This window comes from Populus alba, chromosome 4 (genome assembly GCF_005239225.2).
Source record: "Populus alba chromosome 4, ASM523922v2, whole genome shotgun sequence".
Classification (NCBI taxonomy): Eukaryota; Viridiplantae; Streptophyta; class Magnoliopsida; order Malpighiales; family Salicaceae; genus Populus; species Populus alba.
Window position 1 is genome coordinate 22,845,454 of NC_133287.1, and position 19,199 is coordinate 22,864,652.

At 35.1% G+C, this 19,199-nt stretch overlaps 2 protein-coding genes across 5 annotated transcripts; both read right to left on the minus strand.

The window, feature by feature from the left end:
• Positions 1 to 1,931: 1,931 nt before the first annotated feature.
• Positions 1,932 to 8,633, minus strand: LOC118050115 (leucine-rich repeat receptor protein kinase HPCA1). 4 transcript variants are annotated; one of them, XM_035060365.2, is made up of 20 exons: positions 8,163 to 8,633; positions 7,690 to 7,920; positions 7,403 to 7,523; positions 7,240 to 7,311; positions 7,007 to 7,081; positions 6,831 to 6,902; positions 6,511 to 6,672; positions 6,336 to 6,410; positions 6,120 to 6,191; positions 5,975 to 6,046; positions 5,820 to 5,888; positions 5,605 to 5,679; positions 5,386 to 5,457; positions 5,117 to 5,251; positions 4,499 to 4,980; positions 4,213 to 4,359; positions 3,999 to 4,135; positions 3,569 to 3,788; positions 3,119 to 3,351; positions 1,932 to 2,647 (listed from the first exon to the last, which is right to left on the minus strand). In XM_035060365.2, the coding sequence occupies exons 2-20, from the start codon at positions 7,769 to 7,771 to the stop codon at positions 2,168 to 2,170; spliced, it is 2,853 nt and encodes a 950-aa protein (XP_034916256.1). In that variant the 5' UTR covers positions 7,772 to 7,920; positions 8,163 to 8,633; the 3' UTR covers positions 1,932 to 2,167. The 4 variants fall into 4 exon arrangements, with proteins under 4 accessions (XP_034916256.1, XP_034916255.1, XP_073264876.1 ...); XM_035060364.2 differs by having other exon boundaries at positions 7,690 to 7,936; XM_073408775.1 differs by having other exon boundaries at positions 7,690 to 7,943.
• A 4,029-nt stretch (positions 8,634 to 12,662) lies between these two features.
• On the minus strand, positions 12,663 to 16,221 carry LOC118050114 (glutathione S-transferase zeta class). The gene is made up of 11 exons (XM_035060362.2): positions 16,065 to 16,221; positions 15,856 to 15,952; positions 15,697 to 15,753; positions 15,491 to 15,576; positions 15,319 to 15,390; positions 14,911 to 14,964; positions 14,709 to 14,784; positions 14,154 to 14,215; positions 13,826 to 13,885; positions 13,196 to 13,327; positions 12,663 to 12,844 (listed from the first exon to the last, which is right to left on the minus strand). Exons 1-10 carry the CDS (start codon positions 16,065 to 16,067, stop codon positions 13,217 to 13,219), a joined length of 678 nt encoding a protein of 225 aa, XP_034916253.1. The 5' UTR covers positions 16,068 to 16,221; the 3' UTR covers positions 12,663 to 12,844; positions 13,196 to 13,216.
• Positions 16,222 to 19,199: the final 2,978 nt, after the last annotated feature.

Below are 19,199 nucleotides of genomic sequence, written 5' to 3' on the forward strand. Positions count from 1 at the left end.
CACAACCATAGTTGTTATTAAATAAAAACATTTTGTTTGTTGTGCATGAAAATATTCAAATCTATATAGTTATTTAGATTTTTTCGATTCATATTTATAGATATAGCGCACACATCTCACAATCTATTTTGGTCCTTTTTCATGCATATATATATATATATATATATAATTGTCACATTTTAAAAGTTCAATATTTAGTGAATATCAAATTTCAAAAATACAATGAGGTCAAACTATAGAGTTTTCCCAAATCATTTTTGAACGATGTCATTCCCTCTAATTTTAAAGTTAAGAAAACCCTAGAGATGACTTTCAAAGAAAGACTTTTTACCTATCACTCTTCTTTAATGAATAAAAAATATATAAACAGATCGGCACCAGGACGTTGCTGCTACCTACTACGCATATACCTAAATATTCAAAGAAAGCATAGCCTCTGAGCCCCAGCACTTTGAATTTTTCAGCAATGAGCTGCTACTGCTTCAATTATTTTTCTTAATTTTTCCATTGAATTTGGTAAAATCAACATTAATTAATTATAAAGTTAAAATATTGATTTGGTGGTCAATGGCGATTGCTTCATTCTTTTAACTTTCTACCACTCTTTAAGTTTTAATTTTAGGGATTAATTGTTTTTTTTTTAATGTTAATTGCCTTTGTGCGATCTATTTTTAACTTGAAAAATGCTTTATCTTGATTAATGTAAGAATTAATTCAAGAACAAATAAATGGGATAACAAAATTAATTCGAGAATATTCTTATTATTATAGTATAAAAACAAAATAGTAATTAATTATTCCTGAATAAACAAAATGAGAAAAGGTTGACTTTTGAGCGCAGTCACCGGTGTCCAAGCTTTTTGATTAAATTTCTATATTTCCTTCCGAGACAAAAGGAAGAACATGGTGATGAGCTTGGAACCCTAACCTTCTAGGTCCTCCAGGACTGGGGCTTGTGAAGATCTGAGAAGAGAAGACCTAGAAGGAAGGCAGTATATGGGCAAGCTAAGGGTGGTGCAGGATTAGTAGCTTCTACAACACGTTAGCAAGGCGAAGGCTAATTCTGTTAGTGTTAGTCAAAGTTAGTTACATATTGTTACAGCTGTCATAGTTAGTTAGAGTAGTCAGTTAGTAGTTAAATTCAGTTGCTATAAAACCATGAGGAAGGTTATCAGTAAGGCACACGAAATATCAAGAATACAGTAAATTCAGTTTCAACTCTTTTCTCTCGAATCCTCTCAGAACAGTTCTCTGTTCTTCACCTCAATTCTTCTTCATTTCTTCTTCACTTGTTAAGAAACCTTAACAGGTTCAAAGAATCTGATAGTTTTGGATATTCATTTGTAGATTTGCCATCAATGGATCATGCGGAAAACTTAACTTTTGTTCGTATAAGAAAAACAGTACAAAAAAAGGTCGTAATTTTTGTTCTGATTAATGGCTGACACTCAAATAACTAGTAAAAAGATACGTTAGGATTCTTGTGGTGAAAGTCCATTTTAGCAAAAAAATTATTCTTCATGTGTTTGTTGTTTTGCAGTATCCCCGTGGATTACATGGATCTGAAATGCACCCAGGCAAGCAAAAGTACAGCAACAAAATCCTAACTCGACTCCATGGATCAGGTTGCAATTTTTAGGGCAACAAAATGTCTGCGTTTTTTTCAGGCATAGCAAAGATAATTGACCTCAATGTACTTTGGGGAATTAATGGTAATTAGCTGTGGATTAATGGGAAATTAAACAGTTTCCTTTGGTCAAGTATAAAGAGCATGTTCTGCAAATCAAAAACTCGGTGCCTTCATATTTCGTATCTGCTAAAGATCAGAACCTGTCCAGCATCATAAAACATTCAGCACCAAGTGAAACAAACAGGTTGGAAGTAGAAAAATAAATCCTAACATGATTTTCTTAGGGTAAAATCTTTGGAAATGTGAAAAAATCTCAAACTCGACTCATGCAAGGGTACATTCTCCACATGGAGACTGGCAAACTACAGAGATCTATGCTTCTGCATGCTTTAACAGAGAGGAAAGGTATTTGTGTGTTCTCATCCCGCTATATACAACAACAGTATCAAAATGTTGAAGAAGGTAAGTGATGTGCTTGATCAAAAGAAACTGCAAGAGGTTTATGTTCAACACTCTGAGTGTAATGAAAAATTATTTCTAAAGCTCTATCTCAGAATGTGGAAAGGTTCCGCTGTACTCAAAGAAGGCATTTTTGTTATAATCGTGGTAAAAACTCCCTTCTGTTGTCTCACTGTACGTTGTTGAGGTGGATACCATTTCAGCATTGCCATTGAAACCAGCCAGCTGCTGGATGTTCTCAAGCTCTTTAACCACCTCATTCATTGTAGGCCTGTTGGCTGCCAATTCTTCGACACACCTAATCGCCAGATCAATAAACTTCTCTACGCCTTTCAGTGGTTTTCCGGGATCAAGAGCGGGATCAAGGATGGCATCTAGGTTGCTTGAATCTTTTGTCCTCTGGTTACCCATAGCTGTTTTCACCTCTCTCACAACATAGCTCCCGTTTTCTATTGGTTTCCGAGCAGTAACTAACTCCAGCATTACCACTCCGAAGCTATAAACATCACTTTTCTCAGTCAACTGTCCGGTCATGAAATATTCAGGATCCAAGTAGCCCTACACCAGTGCAGAAAATCCAATCTCAGGCACATTTTATAGTAATGTTACGAAATTCATTAAACTTTAGCCTTTAGTCTTTATAGCTTGTTTAAATTCATTTAACCTTTAACTTCTTTTAAGGGAAATTCAGGGTATTTTCTGCAAAGGTCTGCCTAAACAGTGGAACGTTGCAGGTGATTGAAAATAAGCTTGTCCATGCATGTCTGGCCTTGCCTGCAGGCTAGGCCTAGAAGTACATACAAACTTAGGGAAAATGATAGGTGCCTTGCACCATTTCTTATTCTCCTATTCTTCTAAAACAGTTATCAAGGCTCCATTATTAATATTTTGAGGAAGCTGGGGACTTGGTCCTGAAACTACTGCTATGAATCCTTGCTATCACTATTTGAGCAGATAAAATAGATTTAGCTGTTTTTGCATTATATTTCTCTATACTTTGAATAATGATTTGAAAGATGCTATACTGACCAATGTCCCTTTGACTCCAGTAGAAACATGAGCTTCATTATTGTCCAAGGGTTTTGATAGACCAAAATCAGCAACCTTTGCAATTAGCTGATCATCCAGGAGGATATTAGTGGACTTAATGTCCCTGTGTATGATGGGTGGATTGGCAAGCTCATGCAAATACGCAATACCTCTAGCTGAATCAATTGCTATTCCGAGTCTCTTCGTCCAACTTAACTTGAAGCCTGACTTACCTGCATAAATCATTAGGATATTGTCTGATGAGAAACTAGGGAGAATTTTCCATGTTGTCTTTAGTGTTTTTAGGATTATATTCTTCTCATATAAGTAAAGGGTGATGGGCATTAAAAGTCACATACTGTAAGAACTTCAACTCGATTTAATTTCTATGAAAAGAACAATAGAGGATGCAGCAAGCTATTAGTTTTGTATTGAGAGATGTGAAAATACCTGAAATACAGTCTGTAAGAGTACCATTTTTAATGTACTCGTAGACCAGCATCTGTTCACCTAACTGATAGCAGAAACCTAACAGGCTGACAAGATTCTTGTGATGAACCCTTGATAGAAGCTCAATCTCAGTTTTGAACTCATGACTGCCCTGCAATGATCCTTGTTTAGCTCTTTTAATGGCAACTAGCACACCAGTGGGAAGGGTTCCTTTATAAACCTGAGAACACATTGCAAATTGAGTTCAGAGAAAGAAATATAGAGATTGTCATAATCGTGTAGCGAAGTACTACTGAAAGCTTTAGAAATGCTGTCATGGTCCAACATGGACATGTCCTCTTAAGAAGTGGATAAAGCACCTCTATGAAGTATCCTAAAGAAGTGAATCTATGCTGATATATTCTCCAAGTTACAGGTATAGTCAACTTACCGTCCCATATCCCCCAGATCCAAGAGCGTTGTCCTCAGAAAAGTTGTTGGTGCATTTTTTAAGCTCATCAAAAGAGAAACTTAGCACTCCTTTTATCAGGGGAGCGGCTCCGTTGGCTTTATTTTGGTCCCATGATGCTGCATTTGTACAAGGGAGTGATGAGTAATTCCCAGGAGTTCAAAACAAAAAAGGTGAAGTGTTGGGTTTTGTTTACCGAATGGATTCATTAGTTGAGCAGCTTGATCTGCCTTTTTCCGTTGATGGAAAGCATAAACTCCAGCCATGAGTAAGAGTAGCATAAGTACAGAACCACCTACGGCTGCTCCAATGATGATCCCAGTATTTGATGACTTGTTCGAACCTGCATCATATTTATGATTACATTGAGGTAGTATTGTAGGCTATTTTGATTGGTGCTACTATAGAAAGTGTCCAGGGAATGGGAACTCTGGATTACAGCTCAGTATCAAGCACAAGTTTCTGCTCAAAGTTTGCTTTACCGGTAAAGTAGTTGTCGGTATTAAGAGTGAAAAAGAACGGTCCAAAAGCATCTGGGAGTTTGACAAAAGTTACGTTGTTGAGCTGAGATGTAATGACAGAAAATCCTGTCCGGTTAAAAAAGGAAACGCCAGATGGAAAAACATCCAGCCTCACTTCAAGGTAATCATAAGCATCCTTCAATGGAACACTTAGAGAAATTGAATCAACGGGAAGTTGATCGGACTTGAAAGATGCCATCACTGCAGCCTGGAGAAGAGTATAATAGCTTCCATTTTGAAAGTCCGAGAAGGAAAATGATCTGAAGTGTAGAATTCCTGTTATTGGATTTGCACAGTTACAGTTTGGACTGAGAAGTTGCTGTGCATTGCAAGAACGAGCCACACAATTTTCTGTTGGTGTAGCATATGAAGAATCTGGCTGTTGGGGAACTATGCACTGTTCTGAAGACGGCATCTTCTGACAAAACGGATTACCAAGAAGCCTGAAAAGTTATGACAGTTGCACAACATTATATCTGAGTTGATACAATTATGATAGATACCGGATTCCGTGTTCTAGCAATAAACCAGATTCAGTTCCTTGCCTAAGAGATAAAAAGATTCATAGAAGTCACTTACAATAATTCTTTGCTGTATCCTGTTCCTTGTGCAAACTCACCAATGGAATTGTTCTGCAAATCAATGAGTAGCAGTTGGCTCCCATAGTTTCTGCCCAAATCCAATGTACCATTAAGCTGGTTGTTACTTAATACTCTGTCAACACAAGTCAGAAGAATCAGCTTTAAACATCACTGGATTTTATCAGGTTTTTACTAAAGATTTCACAGTATTGATTCCAATCAATCGAGTATAAATATAATGCTTTTTGAGAAGAAGGTGATCCTTACATAGACTGTAACTGGGCAGGACTAAAGAGAGTGGCATTTATTGGTCCTTGAAGCTGTGTGCGCTCCATTATTCTGTCAGCACAAAGTTTACCCATTAGGGTTACCAGAGATCAACACTTTCTCATTATCCAAGAGAGCAAAAGCGCAAGGTATGAATATTGTTATATTGCCTCTGTGCTTTGTGTGTGTTTGGAGAAAGATAGAGAGAGAGAGGGATACAATGATGTCATGGATTGTAGGCTTGAAAACCATGGTGGGATTAATGATGCGTTAAAACTATTGTTGCTCATGTCCCTGCAAATAAAAAATGAATCCGAGAATCAGATATGACACTGAAACTGAGACAGCACCGAGCTGTGGAAAAGGGAATACTGGAGTCCCACTTTAGCAATCTGAAGATAGATTTAGATTTTGCATAATCAAAGGCTACTTACACATAGGTGAGGACGTTCATGCCACTGAGGTCAGGCATTGATCCAGAAAAATTATTGTTGGACAAGTACCTAAAAACAAATAGCAAGTTATGCTTAATCCAGTAGAGCGGGTAACATAAAATTCAAGGAAATTTGAAGAGAAATTGTGTTCTTACAGCTCGGAAAGACTTGGGAGACTGGTGAAGTTGAAAAGGATGGGCCCGGTTAATGAATTCCTATCTAGACGTCTGTTGACAAGACAAAATATTTAATATCAAGTAACTGGAAACGTTCCAGTCTATGATCAGGACATATACTCACATCACCTCCAAGGTTTTTACTAGTTCCAGTGTAGAAGGAAAGCTGCCGCTGAGTTGGTTGCTGTCAAAAAGCCTGCTCAGAGTAAGACATTCAAAAGGATTAACTATTCTGTTTGAGTTTTCGGATTTTCTAATCTCAAGGATTCTACTCTCCTTGTTCATGTCTAATTACATGTACAGTCAACAGAAAACATTATCAGGTTTTCGGATAACTTACACATGTATGAGACTCATATTTGAGCTGAAAAGGTTTGATGGAATTCCGCCGGTGAACTGATTTTTCCCCAAATGACTGCAATTAATGGATGCAATTACAGAACATTATTCTGGAGAAATAGATCAACTCCAAATGACTGCTTCAAAGAGATACAGAAATGATCCATAGTACATACAAGTGCCTTGCTTTTAGCAGCAAATCTAAACCAGGCGAAGTCCCATCAGATACTGGAATTGTCCCGCTGAGTTTATTGTCGGTTAAATCCAGCAGAAAAAGATTAGACATTTTGCCGATGGAAGGTGGTATTGGTCCAGTGAAGTTGTTGGAAGCTAGAGATCTGCACAGGAAGAAATTTGGGAAATTGCATACAGAAATTGAAGAGCAAATATTGCACACCATGTTTCAACGGACTAGGCAGATGATATTTGAAGTATTGTCTCCAGGTTCTGTTTTCTACTAATCAAATTCTGAAATGGCGACGGCAGAAATTCTTACAATGAGACCAGCTGTGTTAGAGATCCTATCTCGTCAGGAATTGGTCCATTAAAATTGCAATCAACAAGGAATCTGGCATCCAATGTAAAGTAACCAGTAAGAGATAGGTTCTGAGTTTGTAGCTCAGAATAGATAGGTTGCTCAAGTACAGCACAGAAAAACTTCAGTTTGCTTACAGATTTTGAAGCTTCTTCAGATTTACTATTGCTGATGGGAGAATTCCTGTCAAACCATTGTTTTGAGACAATTCCCTGTATGCAGAACTGATATCAGATAACTACATGGTTTAATTGCCACTTATCTAAAAGCTCAAGTCACATGGATCACTGCAGTATAGAGAACTCATCACTGGATTTTCAAGCATGAAAGTTGAACTAAGAGGTGACAAGAGAACATAGAGAAAACCCACAGAGTTTGCAGCTCTGGAAAATTGCCGATGTCGCCAGTCAACGTGCCGGACAATCCCATGCCTGATAGTACTCTGAAAACAGAAACGCATGCTCTATGTTCAGATATACCGAAGAAGAGCATGATAAAAAACAATCAAAAGCAGGTAGCACTGAGTTACATACATGGAGGTGATACGAGAACCGGTGCACCCTATTCCTTCCCACCCACCGCCACAAGGATCATAACCAGTCCAATTCGGCGGTGTGTTCTTCCAGTTACTCTTGAGAGAATTTAGAGAAGATACTGCATCAGATCGACACAACAGTTGCCATGGTTTAAACATAAAGAAAACAAGGAACAAAGGCTGAAGTAAAATTTGAGGTAAGTTGGCACTTCCACACCAAATAACAAAATAATATAAAACACTCTCGAGGGTTAATTCTGCTTAGAAAACCATAGATGAACTTACAGTCATTAGAGTCTGTCACTGCTGCTATAACTAAAACTTGAAGGCAGGTGATCAGCAGGAAAACCGGAAGTCCTGAACCCATTTCTTACAGACTGCTGAGCTACAACAGAAGGCTCTCAAACCTCAAAATCTTTCTCTCAGCTGCCTCCTGCAGTTGATGAACACTTTGCTAATTGTATTGTTTTCCAACGTCACCGGCTTCCGGCGGACGAAATAATATCAAAAGGGGTGCTGCTTGCAACGTCAACTGCTCCCTTGTGAGATGTTGATGGTAGAAATAAACTTGGATAAATAGAACAAAAAAATATGAAAACTAAATAGGCCAAGTCCTGTTGAATGATCTCAACATATTGAAAATAATAATCAGCAACAGACGACTAGTACAGGTTTTACTTTGGTCATCTAAAGTTTCTTTCTAGAGAGTCTCAGATGTTTTTTGCTAAACATAGTTTTCAGACAGGGCGGAGACTAACCTGGAAATTGACTCGGGTTTATAACGAAGATAGAATTGATCCACGTTTACCGGGTCATCTAAGGTCAATTTACTTTGATGGCTTCATTTTTCTTATGTCTTGGAGTTCCCACAGCAGGTTCAGACAGGGTTTGGCTAGATCAATCAGGATTCATGTGTTTTTAGTTCAATGTGAAATTTAGATTGAATTCACCTTCAGATTACAAGTTTCTCATATCAACCCGTCAGACAATACCGGATCAAACGACCATGTTGTGTTACGACACAAGCAAGCCAGCAGAATCCACCAGCACAAAAATAATTAAACATAATATGGTGAAGAAATTCCAAGAAAGTGGTGTTTGGACCCGATCTCCATCCAAATGTTCAACCCTTTAAGAAGACTCGTTCTTCCTTCTTCTTTATATGCGTTCCCATTTGGTTTACCAAATCCTGTTTTCTTGTAAATTTGGCTTTGCATCCATTGTCAATACATCGTGCCACAGCAGAAAGTGGTGACGTGGCTGGTTTGGTAAGAAATGGGAGCCGCTTGCACAACAACTCTCATATATTATTCCACCTTGGACCGATCTTTTTCCTGTTATATTGTATGATAATGCCCGATCCAAGTGAATATTCAAAGATTAATTTTTTTATTTATGAACATTAAGTTGCATGATCCGGTATGTTTTTATATACTTTCAAGGGTTTTACTTTTGTTTTTGTTTTTGTTTCTTCTTCCTTTTATTGGTGCCCTTTCACATGGGAAGGCTATGGAAGAATTATGCCTGCCCTTTTCATATAATTCTTTTTATAAATTTATTGGTGCCCTTTTCTTCAACATTGTTTTATTTTTAAGAAAGAAAATGTTTTAGAAAAAAAAAAATTGAAACAGGCCAAGTATCATTTGAGTTTAACCAAGTCAATTAAGTTTAATTGTTACCAAGTTGGATGAGCAGTGGTCCACCTTCTGCTGCGAAAGTGCCGCGCCATGTTAAAGAACTGGTCCGATGGCCCAGAGCGATGGATGAGCACAGACGGCCATTGACCCAAAGTGCCATTATTATCAGGTAGTTGAAATTGCATTATGAAATTAAAGTTGAGTTATTGCCTGACTCGACCAGAAAGTGATCTCTCAATTTCTCATGGTTTAGACCAATCAAAATTCAAAAGCTACCCACCGCAATTCAATGCCAGCTACCAGGAAATGCTGTCAAAGGCGAGGCACGGAAAAAGAAACGTGAAATGATAATTGATATTCTATATAAATTTCCCACGTCAATTTTGGTTTAATATACATGTAACCATGTGCACAATACTGGGTTAATCAAGTAGTAGAGCAAGAGTAAGCATCCAACTAGCCCAAAGCATCAGTATCTTTCATGTGCTGTCACTGTTTCTTGTCCAGAGAGTAAATGTGTAGCTACCTCTCCACAGAATTGTAAAAGTGCCTCGTTGCATTGCACATTTAAGATGAACTTACCATTGGATTCTGGAGAGGTTTGCAGGTACAGTTGCTGGGGTGGTGGAAATAAGCATGACACTTTTGCTGCTGATAATTGGCCCTTTCTCGTAAACATATATGCATCCACATAACAAAGCGGGGGACCATATCAGATTCATATGATAATCTTGTGTTGGTGGTGCTTTTTAGCAACAAAGTAGTCTCGGAATCCGACAAACCAATCACCAATTCCACATTTCTTGTCTGATGGCTGGAATGTGCAAGACCTTGCTTCAAGTTAGAATTCCTGGTTCAATCTTTCTAGCTACACCACAAAAGATAGCATCGCAATTCACAAAACCCCACTTCTTGTTATGTGCTGTAGCTGAATTGTCGACTTTTTTGCTTGAGGTGGACATCCATTTCAACTATTGTGAGCAATACTGGGTTAATCAAGTAACCATGTAGAGCAAGAGTAAGCATCTAAGTAGCCCAAAAGTTCCATTATTATCAAGTAGTTGACGTTCTTCCTTTAAGAAGACTCGTTCTTCCTTCTTCTTTACAGGCGTTCCCATTTGGTTTACCAAATCCTGTTTTCTTGTCCATTTGGCCTTGCACCCATTGTCAATACATCGTGCCAAAGCAGAAAGTGGTGACGTGGCTGGCTTGGTAAGAAATGGGAGCCAATGTTGTTAAAAAAGCGAGCAAGGAAAATAAGAAACGGGAGCCCATAGTCAATGCTGTCATAAAGATTATGGAAAATCCCAATTTGAGATTCTTATTTTGTGATGCTAACAATTTGGATCGATCAAGACAAAATCTATGGAGGGTGGGATGTGCGATGGCTTGACTTTCCTTGCTGCCATGATAATCCTGCGAGGAAGTTTCATCCACAAAGTAAATTTACTGGAAAAGATCCCATGCTTGCATTTTCCTGGACTCGGTTTCTTCTGCCTAATGTTATCCTCTTGTGATTATTGGATGATGCCACCATTGATTTTCCCGAGTGCCATTTTTCCCCCCTTCCCAAAAGTTGATCTTGACATGAAAGCATAACTGGGGTCTAATACTTTTACCGAGAGAGAAATTTTGGCTACTGGAGAGTGGAGAGAGAGCGAGCAATCTTGTTAAAAAAACGAGATGAATGTTAAAATCTTATGCTTTTACGGGTTAATATGCATTTAACTTGTTAAATCATATTAAAATTTGAAAACTAGAAAAACTCGTTCAAACTCGTTCAAACTCGGTAAAATTAGATTGATTTTACGAGTTTAAAAAGAATATAAAATTATACATTTTGATAATCTGCACCTTAACATTTTCATTATTTTAAAATTTGTATCTTACAAAACTTGTGCAATTTGATAATCAAGGGCTTGATTTGACTATAATTATTATAATTTTTTTACTATACAAGTTATTTGTAGATTTTATTTCTGTAAAATTAGATATATATTCATTCTTCATAATTTTTTATGTAAACTATTAACATATCAATTGATATATTACTCTGTTTTAGCTGGCAAATATATAGAATAAAAGTTATAAATTGACATGCTTGACCTTTGAAGTAATTACTGTTAAATAGTTTATTAGAATTTAAAGAGACTCATTTCTTATAAATAACGAAGTAAGTATGTCGATTTATTCAAGAAATAGAGGAATCAATGTGAATAAAATAAAGGTGTTCGGACTTTTCTATTATTTATTTTATTTTTATTTTAATTGTGTTATATTGTTAATTACTATTTGATTGAAATTGTTAATATATAATTAGTTAAAATATTTTACTTATAATTTTACAATTTAAGTTTATATTGTATATTTCGTGTCGTATAAAAAAGTATTTTTAACAAGAGCCACTTGCAAAACAACTCATATATTATTACAACTTGGACCGATCTTTTTCCTGTTCTATTGTATGATATATGCCCGATTCAAGTGAATATTCAAAGATTAATTTTGTTATTTAAGAACATTAAGTTGCATGATCCTATATGTTTTTATATACTTTCAAGGGTTTTCCTTTCTTCTTCTTCTTTTGTTTCTTCTTCTTTTTATTGGTGCCCTTTCACATGGTAAGGCTATAGAAGAATTATGCCTGCCCTTTTCATATAATTCTTTTAAAAATTTATTGGTGCCCTTTTACATATAAGTTTTTATTGGTGCCCTTTTATTTTATATATATATATTAGTATTTCACTCATCCAAATAGAAAAGGATGGATATTATAATATAACACCAAGTTATAATATAAATAATTAAGTACGTTTATATTTTTTTAAGTGTTTTTAAATTGAAAATTCATCAATATAATATTTTTTAATTTTTTATATTATCAAAATCGTCAAAATATATTTAAAATAATTATAATTTAATACTTTTAAAATAAAAAAAGTATCAAACCACTACAAGAAGCTTGATCTATAATGAGTTCTCCTTTTATTGGACCAAGCAATGGCTTATTTGCCAAATATTCCTAAGAGCCTTCTCCAGAAACCCAATTTGAATAGACTGGCTTCTTCTTCTATGAACCAAATAGTTTTATTAAAAAAAGAAAGAGTCAAAATTGAAAAATGATTCCTCAAGACTTTCTTGAACTTTTTTGTATGGTTAATCTTGCAAAGCAGTGATTCATTATTCTTCTTCTAATCAGGGAAGGTTCATTTGCAAATGAATGCCCTCTACATAGGAATTAACTGCTCCAATTTGTTCTTGTAGTCATAGTTATTATTAGACTACAACCTATAAATCAATGGGTCAACTCAAGCCTATCTCACAAAACAACATTGTTTTATTTTTAAAAAAAAAAAGTTTTGGAGAAAAAAAATTGAAACAACAATTAAAGCCAAGTATCATTCAAGTATAACCAGATCAACTAAGTTGTAAATTAACTTAAAAGTTCACTCGGATTTGAATAGGTCAACGTCTATCTCGACTAAAAGAAAAACCTTGACCCAAGTCGGACTCTGGACTTTAGATCTGCCAATCACATGATCAACCTTAAAGCTAGACAGTTGCAGGATTATACTTGCTTGGATGAATAACATGAGGGTGGGTTACAGATGAAAACGAAAATTACAAGGAATAATTGAGATTGGATTTCTTTTCAGAAATTACTATTCTTAATCAGCATTGATACATCCATGTTTGGTACAACCAAATCCTTATTGTAATGTCATACTAGAAATCACAAGCTTTACGTCGATATCTCACTGATTGTTGCTTTCCGTCGATATTTTCCGATGAGAAAATCTGATCTGAAAAGGAAAATGAACCAAACCAATTTCAGTAGAACGATAAGCAAAGACATAAGCATGCTGATATGGGAAGAACTAAAGGGAAATTACTCAAACAGATCCTGAATCGATTACTTCCCCCTCCTCCATTCCCCATCAACAGCAAAATAAATAAATAAACAAACAAGCTTGAGCTTGAGTAAGGCTCGACATTATCTTTAATTCTATTCAATAAATTATTGGTGGATAAATTATTCTGGCAAGCACATTAGTGAAAACAGACATAAGAAAATAAACTTGAAGAACATCAGAACAATATGCACAGCAAAGTATTTATCATTTTGCTTCCGCTATGTTACTGGAGACCTTTACCTTCAGGATGTACTGGTTCAGCTAAGTGACAGATGAAGGTGAGGCATCTGGCTGATTTTCTGGCATGGCATTCTGGAATGCTGGCAGCTCACTATATGCTTCATGCAACCTTGATAGAAGAGGGAACTGAGTCTGCACAAATGAGAAAGCAAGAACACATTTGTCAAATTGGATGTTAAATAATGAACAGAAAACTAAAACATAGAATTAATAATCTAGCGAGTAGTTGTCATATCACTTTGCACACAACAATTCAAATGCAAGGGATTTTGAGGGGGGGACGGCGAGAGATGAGCAATACATAAATGATGAAAAAACAAAAACAAAGTTATTTTACTGTAACAAATTGTGGCTACAGGTTAAATAGAATGATTCATAGAGGGATTAAACTTTCTTTCTCAACTTTATTACTGTTACATATTTTCATTAAACCTAATATTCTACCATAACAAATGCAACACAAACTACAAGAAAAATTTAAAGATAAAAATGTTAGTGCTGACTACAGATGGATATTATAAAGCACATGTTTGTTTGATTTGTACCAATTCAAACTGAACAGATGAACTACATGCAAAAATAGGAATTTAATACACAAATAAAAAAAAAAAATCAGGGAACGGTAATTACCATGTCAACACTGAACCTTTTAATTGCTCCAAGAATCTGTGGTTCTATAAACAGATCTGCCTGCAAGGTGAAATAATGTATCATAATTTATTCTCATGCCATAGAAGTGAGGATTCAGCATAATGTGTCACAAGCACTTCAAAAATCCACCATCTTATAGCATTTGGAGCTCCAACAACACCATTTCATATCAGTAACCCAGATCCATGGTTTGGGAGCAGAGTCAAGCTAGATCCAGATTGTTGTCCCATAAAAGGTGTATATTATACATGAAAGTTTGAGTTCCAAGGAAAACAAAGACGAAGCAAAAAAACAACAGAAAACAAACCATGGATACTTCATTTCCAGTTGCATATTTTCCAGCAGAGTCTTTTAGCAGCTTCTCTAGTGCTGAGACACACAATACATCAAGAAAAATTCAAATAAGAAACACAAACACGCCTTAACATGTCAGCCTATATTTATATTGAATTTGACCAAGGCAAACTCAAATGGCTATCATCCATTGATTTGCATTTAAACATAATTTTACTGAGTTTAACACTAATGTTGGCAAATACTGAACATGACCATACAAGTAGTTAATGATGAACCTGTCAGTTGTTTCTTGTTATTACAAGTCTTGTGACACTTTTCTTGTGAATGAATTTAGACCATAGCAGAAACAGGTCATATGACTCATATCGACTGAGAACATGAGAAGCAAGGTCTGTATGTACAAGTTGTCAGTGTTGACAGCCTATGGCAATTGAGAAGTGAAAAGCTAATTGTCTGGCTTTTACACTGAAAAAGAATTCAACATGGAGGACTGATCTGGATGTTATTTTTTGCGAAAGGAATTTCAACTTTTCCACTTAGTAATTAAGGAAAAAAGTTGGTTTACCTGCAAACCCTTTGTTAATATGACTCTGAACCCAAGGAATCACCTCATCTGGACCAACTTTTTCCTTGATATACTTCTGTCAATAGAGTGCAGCAAAACAGCATAAGGAAAATAAGTAGTCTGACAATGTCAGATAAACATCATCTGAATTCTAACACAATTAACAGATTAACAGGAGCAATAATCTCAATAAGATACTTACTAGCACAGCCATGTTTTGAAGAGGCTGTATGCTAGAGCAGACAACATTTGCAGCCTAAAATGGAAGAGAATAGAGAGAGAGAGAGAAAATCAGTATTTGACACTCGGCACACAAGCTGTTGGTAAAACTGAATGTGATGGGAAAGAAATATATATATATATATATATATATATATATAAAAAAAAAAAAAAAAAAAAAAAAAAACAGACAGTGATGCCCAATATATATATATAACAAACAGTTGTGCCCAATTAAATCAGGAAATAAAGATTTATGATCAGAGGAACTCGTATCAAAACTGCAACTTCCAATAATGAAGCCAATTGTGTTGGCTGATGAATTGTTGGTATAAGTGGTGCGCGAACAAGATATAGTAGTTAAAAAGCAAGGAAGGATATGCAATGCAACCTGATAATTAAGGGCTTTTTTCTGAAGATCACTAGGTAACAAAGGATGCTGAGGGTACTTCTCTTCCAAATACTACACATTTCGAGAGAAAAAATTGAAAGATTAAAAGGGGAGTCAATCGATGAGCACCATAAATAACAAAGAAGCAAAAAAAAAATAGAAAATGAGTCACCATTAAAATGGCAAAAGAGTCAGAAATTACAATCTCCCCATCTACCAGCGCAGGCACATATCCAAGAGGATTCAGCTTTAAGAAATCTACCCAACACAATATGTATTAAAAAAAATCTACTTTTAATACAAGATTGAACACAAGAATAGGAAATAAAGAGTGAAAGAACAGAAAAAAATAACTAATAGCAAGTAATTAGTTATCACCAGGACTGAAATGTTCTCCTTTCAGCAAATTAACAGGTATATACTCATATTCGAGCCCTGTAACCAAGAAACTAAAAATCAAGACTAGAAAATGAAATCCCACCAAGAAAAACCAAAAACAAATCCAAACTTTAAGCAAAGCAAAAGAAAAGGCATAACCTTTGAGGTTAAGAGCAATGCGAACACGCTGAGAGCAAGAACTCCTCCAGTAAGAATACAGCTTCAATTTATTCTTATTGCTCTCTCCACTTTCTGCCTGTACATCACATATAACCAAATAAAACAGCAAAATTAACCTAAAAAAGTCGGGCCACAATCATATCATGTAAGAAGTAAATGGAAGAGAAATAGAGGAGGGGGGGGGAGACCATCGAACTTCCTGCCTTCTCCTTCTCTCTACCAAATCACAGTTCCTTTTTTAACTCTGACAAACGTAAGAGCAACAAAAAATAAAGATAGTTTTTTTATGTTGTCAGCAATAAAATAGTAGAAAGCACCGTAGTTTTACCCGTCTTTTTTTGTTTTTTACTCTTTTTGTTTTTTCATTTTATTATATTAAAATGATAGAGTTGTGGCTTGGCCCAGGTCTTGCAACGTGTTGATTACACATGTCTCCTTTTCTGGGCCCACCTTATCAAAGTAGCTGACAATTTAGATAAATTACGCAAATCGCGCTCAAAGTATAATTAAATATGGAAATAGCACGGGATAAATAAGTTTTAACGTATAGTTTGAAGATATTGGAGTTTAAAAATGCGATACTTTAATAATATTATGGTTTATAAATGTGATATTTAATATATATTGTGTTTTAAAATTATAATAATAGGCCTTGTGGTTGTACTGTAATATTTTAAAGGAAATCATTTTAAAAAAAACAGTTAAATATTTGATAAAATGATTGAAATGTAATCAGAACTGTTCCCATTTTGACTATCATAAATTTTAGGTTATTTTTATATTTTAAGTCAGAAAAAAAATTATAATATTATAATTTTTATTAATTAGAAATTTTATTTACTTTATAATTTTATAGATTTAAAATATTTTAAATTTTTAAAAAATTTTGAACAAATTTTCCTCAATATAGAAATTATACTTAAAATTTTACCACGCTAAAAAAAACTTGTAAAAAATCATAATAACCACAATTAAAAAATTCTAATTAAAGTCAACATATTCTTATATTTTATAATTACAAGTAGCCCATGAATGCAAAGGAAAAAAAAACATATATAAATGTAGCATGAATATAAAATAATTTAATATTTTAGTAATCCCAAAATATTCAAGTAATAATTTGTCGTGCTATATTTATTTATCAAATTATATACTCCTCGATCTTTTAAAATTTTAATTAATATCATGCTTATAAAACACAACATCTTAAGTTATCGAGCTTCAAAAACACGTCATGTAGTTATCACTTTTTAAAAGCAAGATATTTAATGGATGTCATGTTTTAAAAGCATTATAATGTCAAATTATATCATTTCACCAAATCTTTTTAAAACGAAATTATTTCCTAAAATTTGTCATTATTTTGTTTTTATTCCTTTTAACTCTTGAAGACTGTGGTAGCAATGCAGCATATTTTTTTGAAGTTTTCCACCCAAAACCTTCCTTTACAACATACAAGAAGTTTCAATTTTTTAATTCTGCTTATGTAAGATTGGCATTAAAAAATTTCTGCTCATCAGTGATGTTTATGTTATCAGACTTGATTTAATATGTTAAAATTAAAATAATATAAATATTATTGATAATAATAAATAAAAAAATAAAAAAAAATAAATATTACAATTCAAGTGACGAGCTAAGATTTTTTAAAACTCATTTAACTTGTCTTTAACCTGTATGTCAAGTATTATAATAATATGTAAATTGATTTTTTATTTTTATTTTATTTAAAAATATTTTGACTTCATAGTTTTTATTATTAATTAAAAAAATAAAAAATATATTTAACTCAAATCATGATAAATATATAAAATAAATTTATCTCTTACAAAATTAAGAAACATGCCTGCTTTATCGCCTTCATCTCCATATAGTCTATTCCAAGAAAGTAACCCAAAGCTGCTTAATATGAAGGCCAAGAAAACAACTAGAAACTTGCTTGAGAATCAGCTCCAAAATGGCTTGTTAAACAATCACCTGACAACATCATTATCAGATAGAGATTTATTCATCAAACAACGGTCCATGGAGGGTTTCTGGTGGTCCTTCTACCACAGAAGACCGTATGCTATTCGAGGGTGGTGTCTTCTGTAACGGATGAGTTTATTCACTGGCTCATTATTTCAAGTGGTTCTTCTTTATGTTTCGATGTTGACGGAGAATAGCTTAAGCAAATGCCAATGCCTCCGATTCCTCAAATGAATGATGGCATGGAACAGAGAAATGTTAGGTATTTCGGAGAATCTCGGGGGCGCTTGCTTCTTGTTGAGATTCATGGCCGTCCCCCTCAAGCTAACACACAGCTTGATGTTTATGAGATGAGGGCAGACAACTCCGGATGGTTTGTGAATCACCACATCGATCTTGATTGAGTTGCTGGTGTATTTCCAGAGATGATTATGAGCTCATCTCTGGAATTTTGGAAGTTGACTAGTTATGGTTTTGAGATACTGGCTTTTGTTAGGGGAGAAAGTGACGAGGACTGATTTTCAGTGCTGCTGCACATAACAAGCAAAGTGATACCCTATGACTTCAAGGAAAAGAACTTTGTAATGTTCAATGTTTATCAGTATGTTGAGAGTCTTGCCTGTGTTTGACGTTGTTTCTGTTAGCGAAGCTCAGCTGTTTTCTCCATGTTTGCTTGATTCTGACATGATGAATTTGAGTTCCATTTTCACATTTTATTTCTTGTTTTGATTTTTTGCGCTCTGGTAAATTCTTAATGATTCAAGTGGTCAAAATAAAATGCCTAACCGGGCCCAAGAAAAAAACAAAAGAGAGAGAGAGAGAAGAAAGCTCGAGCAGAATCCAAGAAAGAAAGCGGGGAGAGAGAGAGAGGTGTCGTCAAAGTGCTATCAAAGCCTCACTGACCAATGAGGAGGTGCAACTCATCGAGATGGAGCCAGCCATCGCCACCAAGAAAGGCTACTATCGGACAAAGGAACCTTTCTTCACGCGCTAGACAATTTTCCTTTCCCTTTTCCTTTCAGTTTCTAAAGCTTTGCCAAAATAAACCCAATAAAGAAGACGAGAAGGAAAGGAAAGAGAGAAGAATGGTCCAGAGAGAAAAAGAAAAAAAGAAAAGGTGGCCAACAAGCGCACTTACTCTTTTCGTGATGGGCAAATTTTAGATTAGACATGTTATTTTCTTCCTGTACATTGCTAACCGGAAATGGCCCTGAAAATGGAAGTGTTTCGCCTGTATTTATTTACGAAGATCATGGACCATCAGCTTTCAAATATCATAGTACGCAATATTCAATTCAAGCAAAGCACGCAAGAAGAAGTCCAGGTGGCATTTTGGGATGGTGAACCCTACTGCT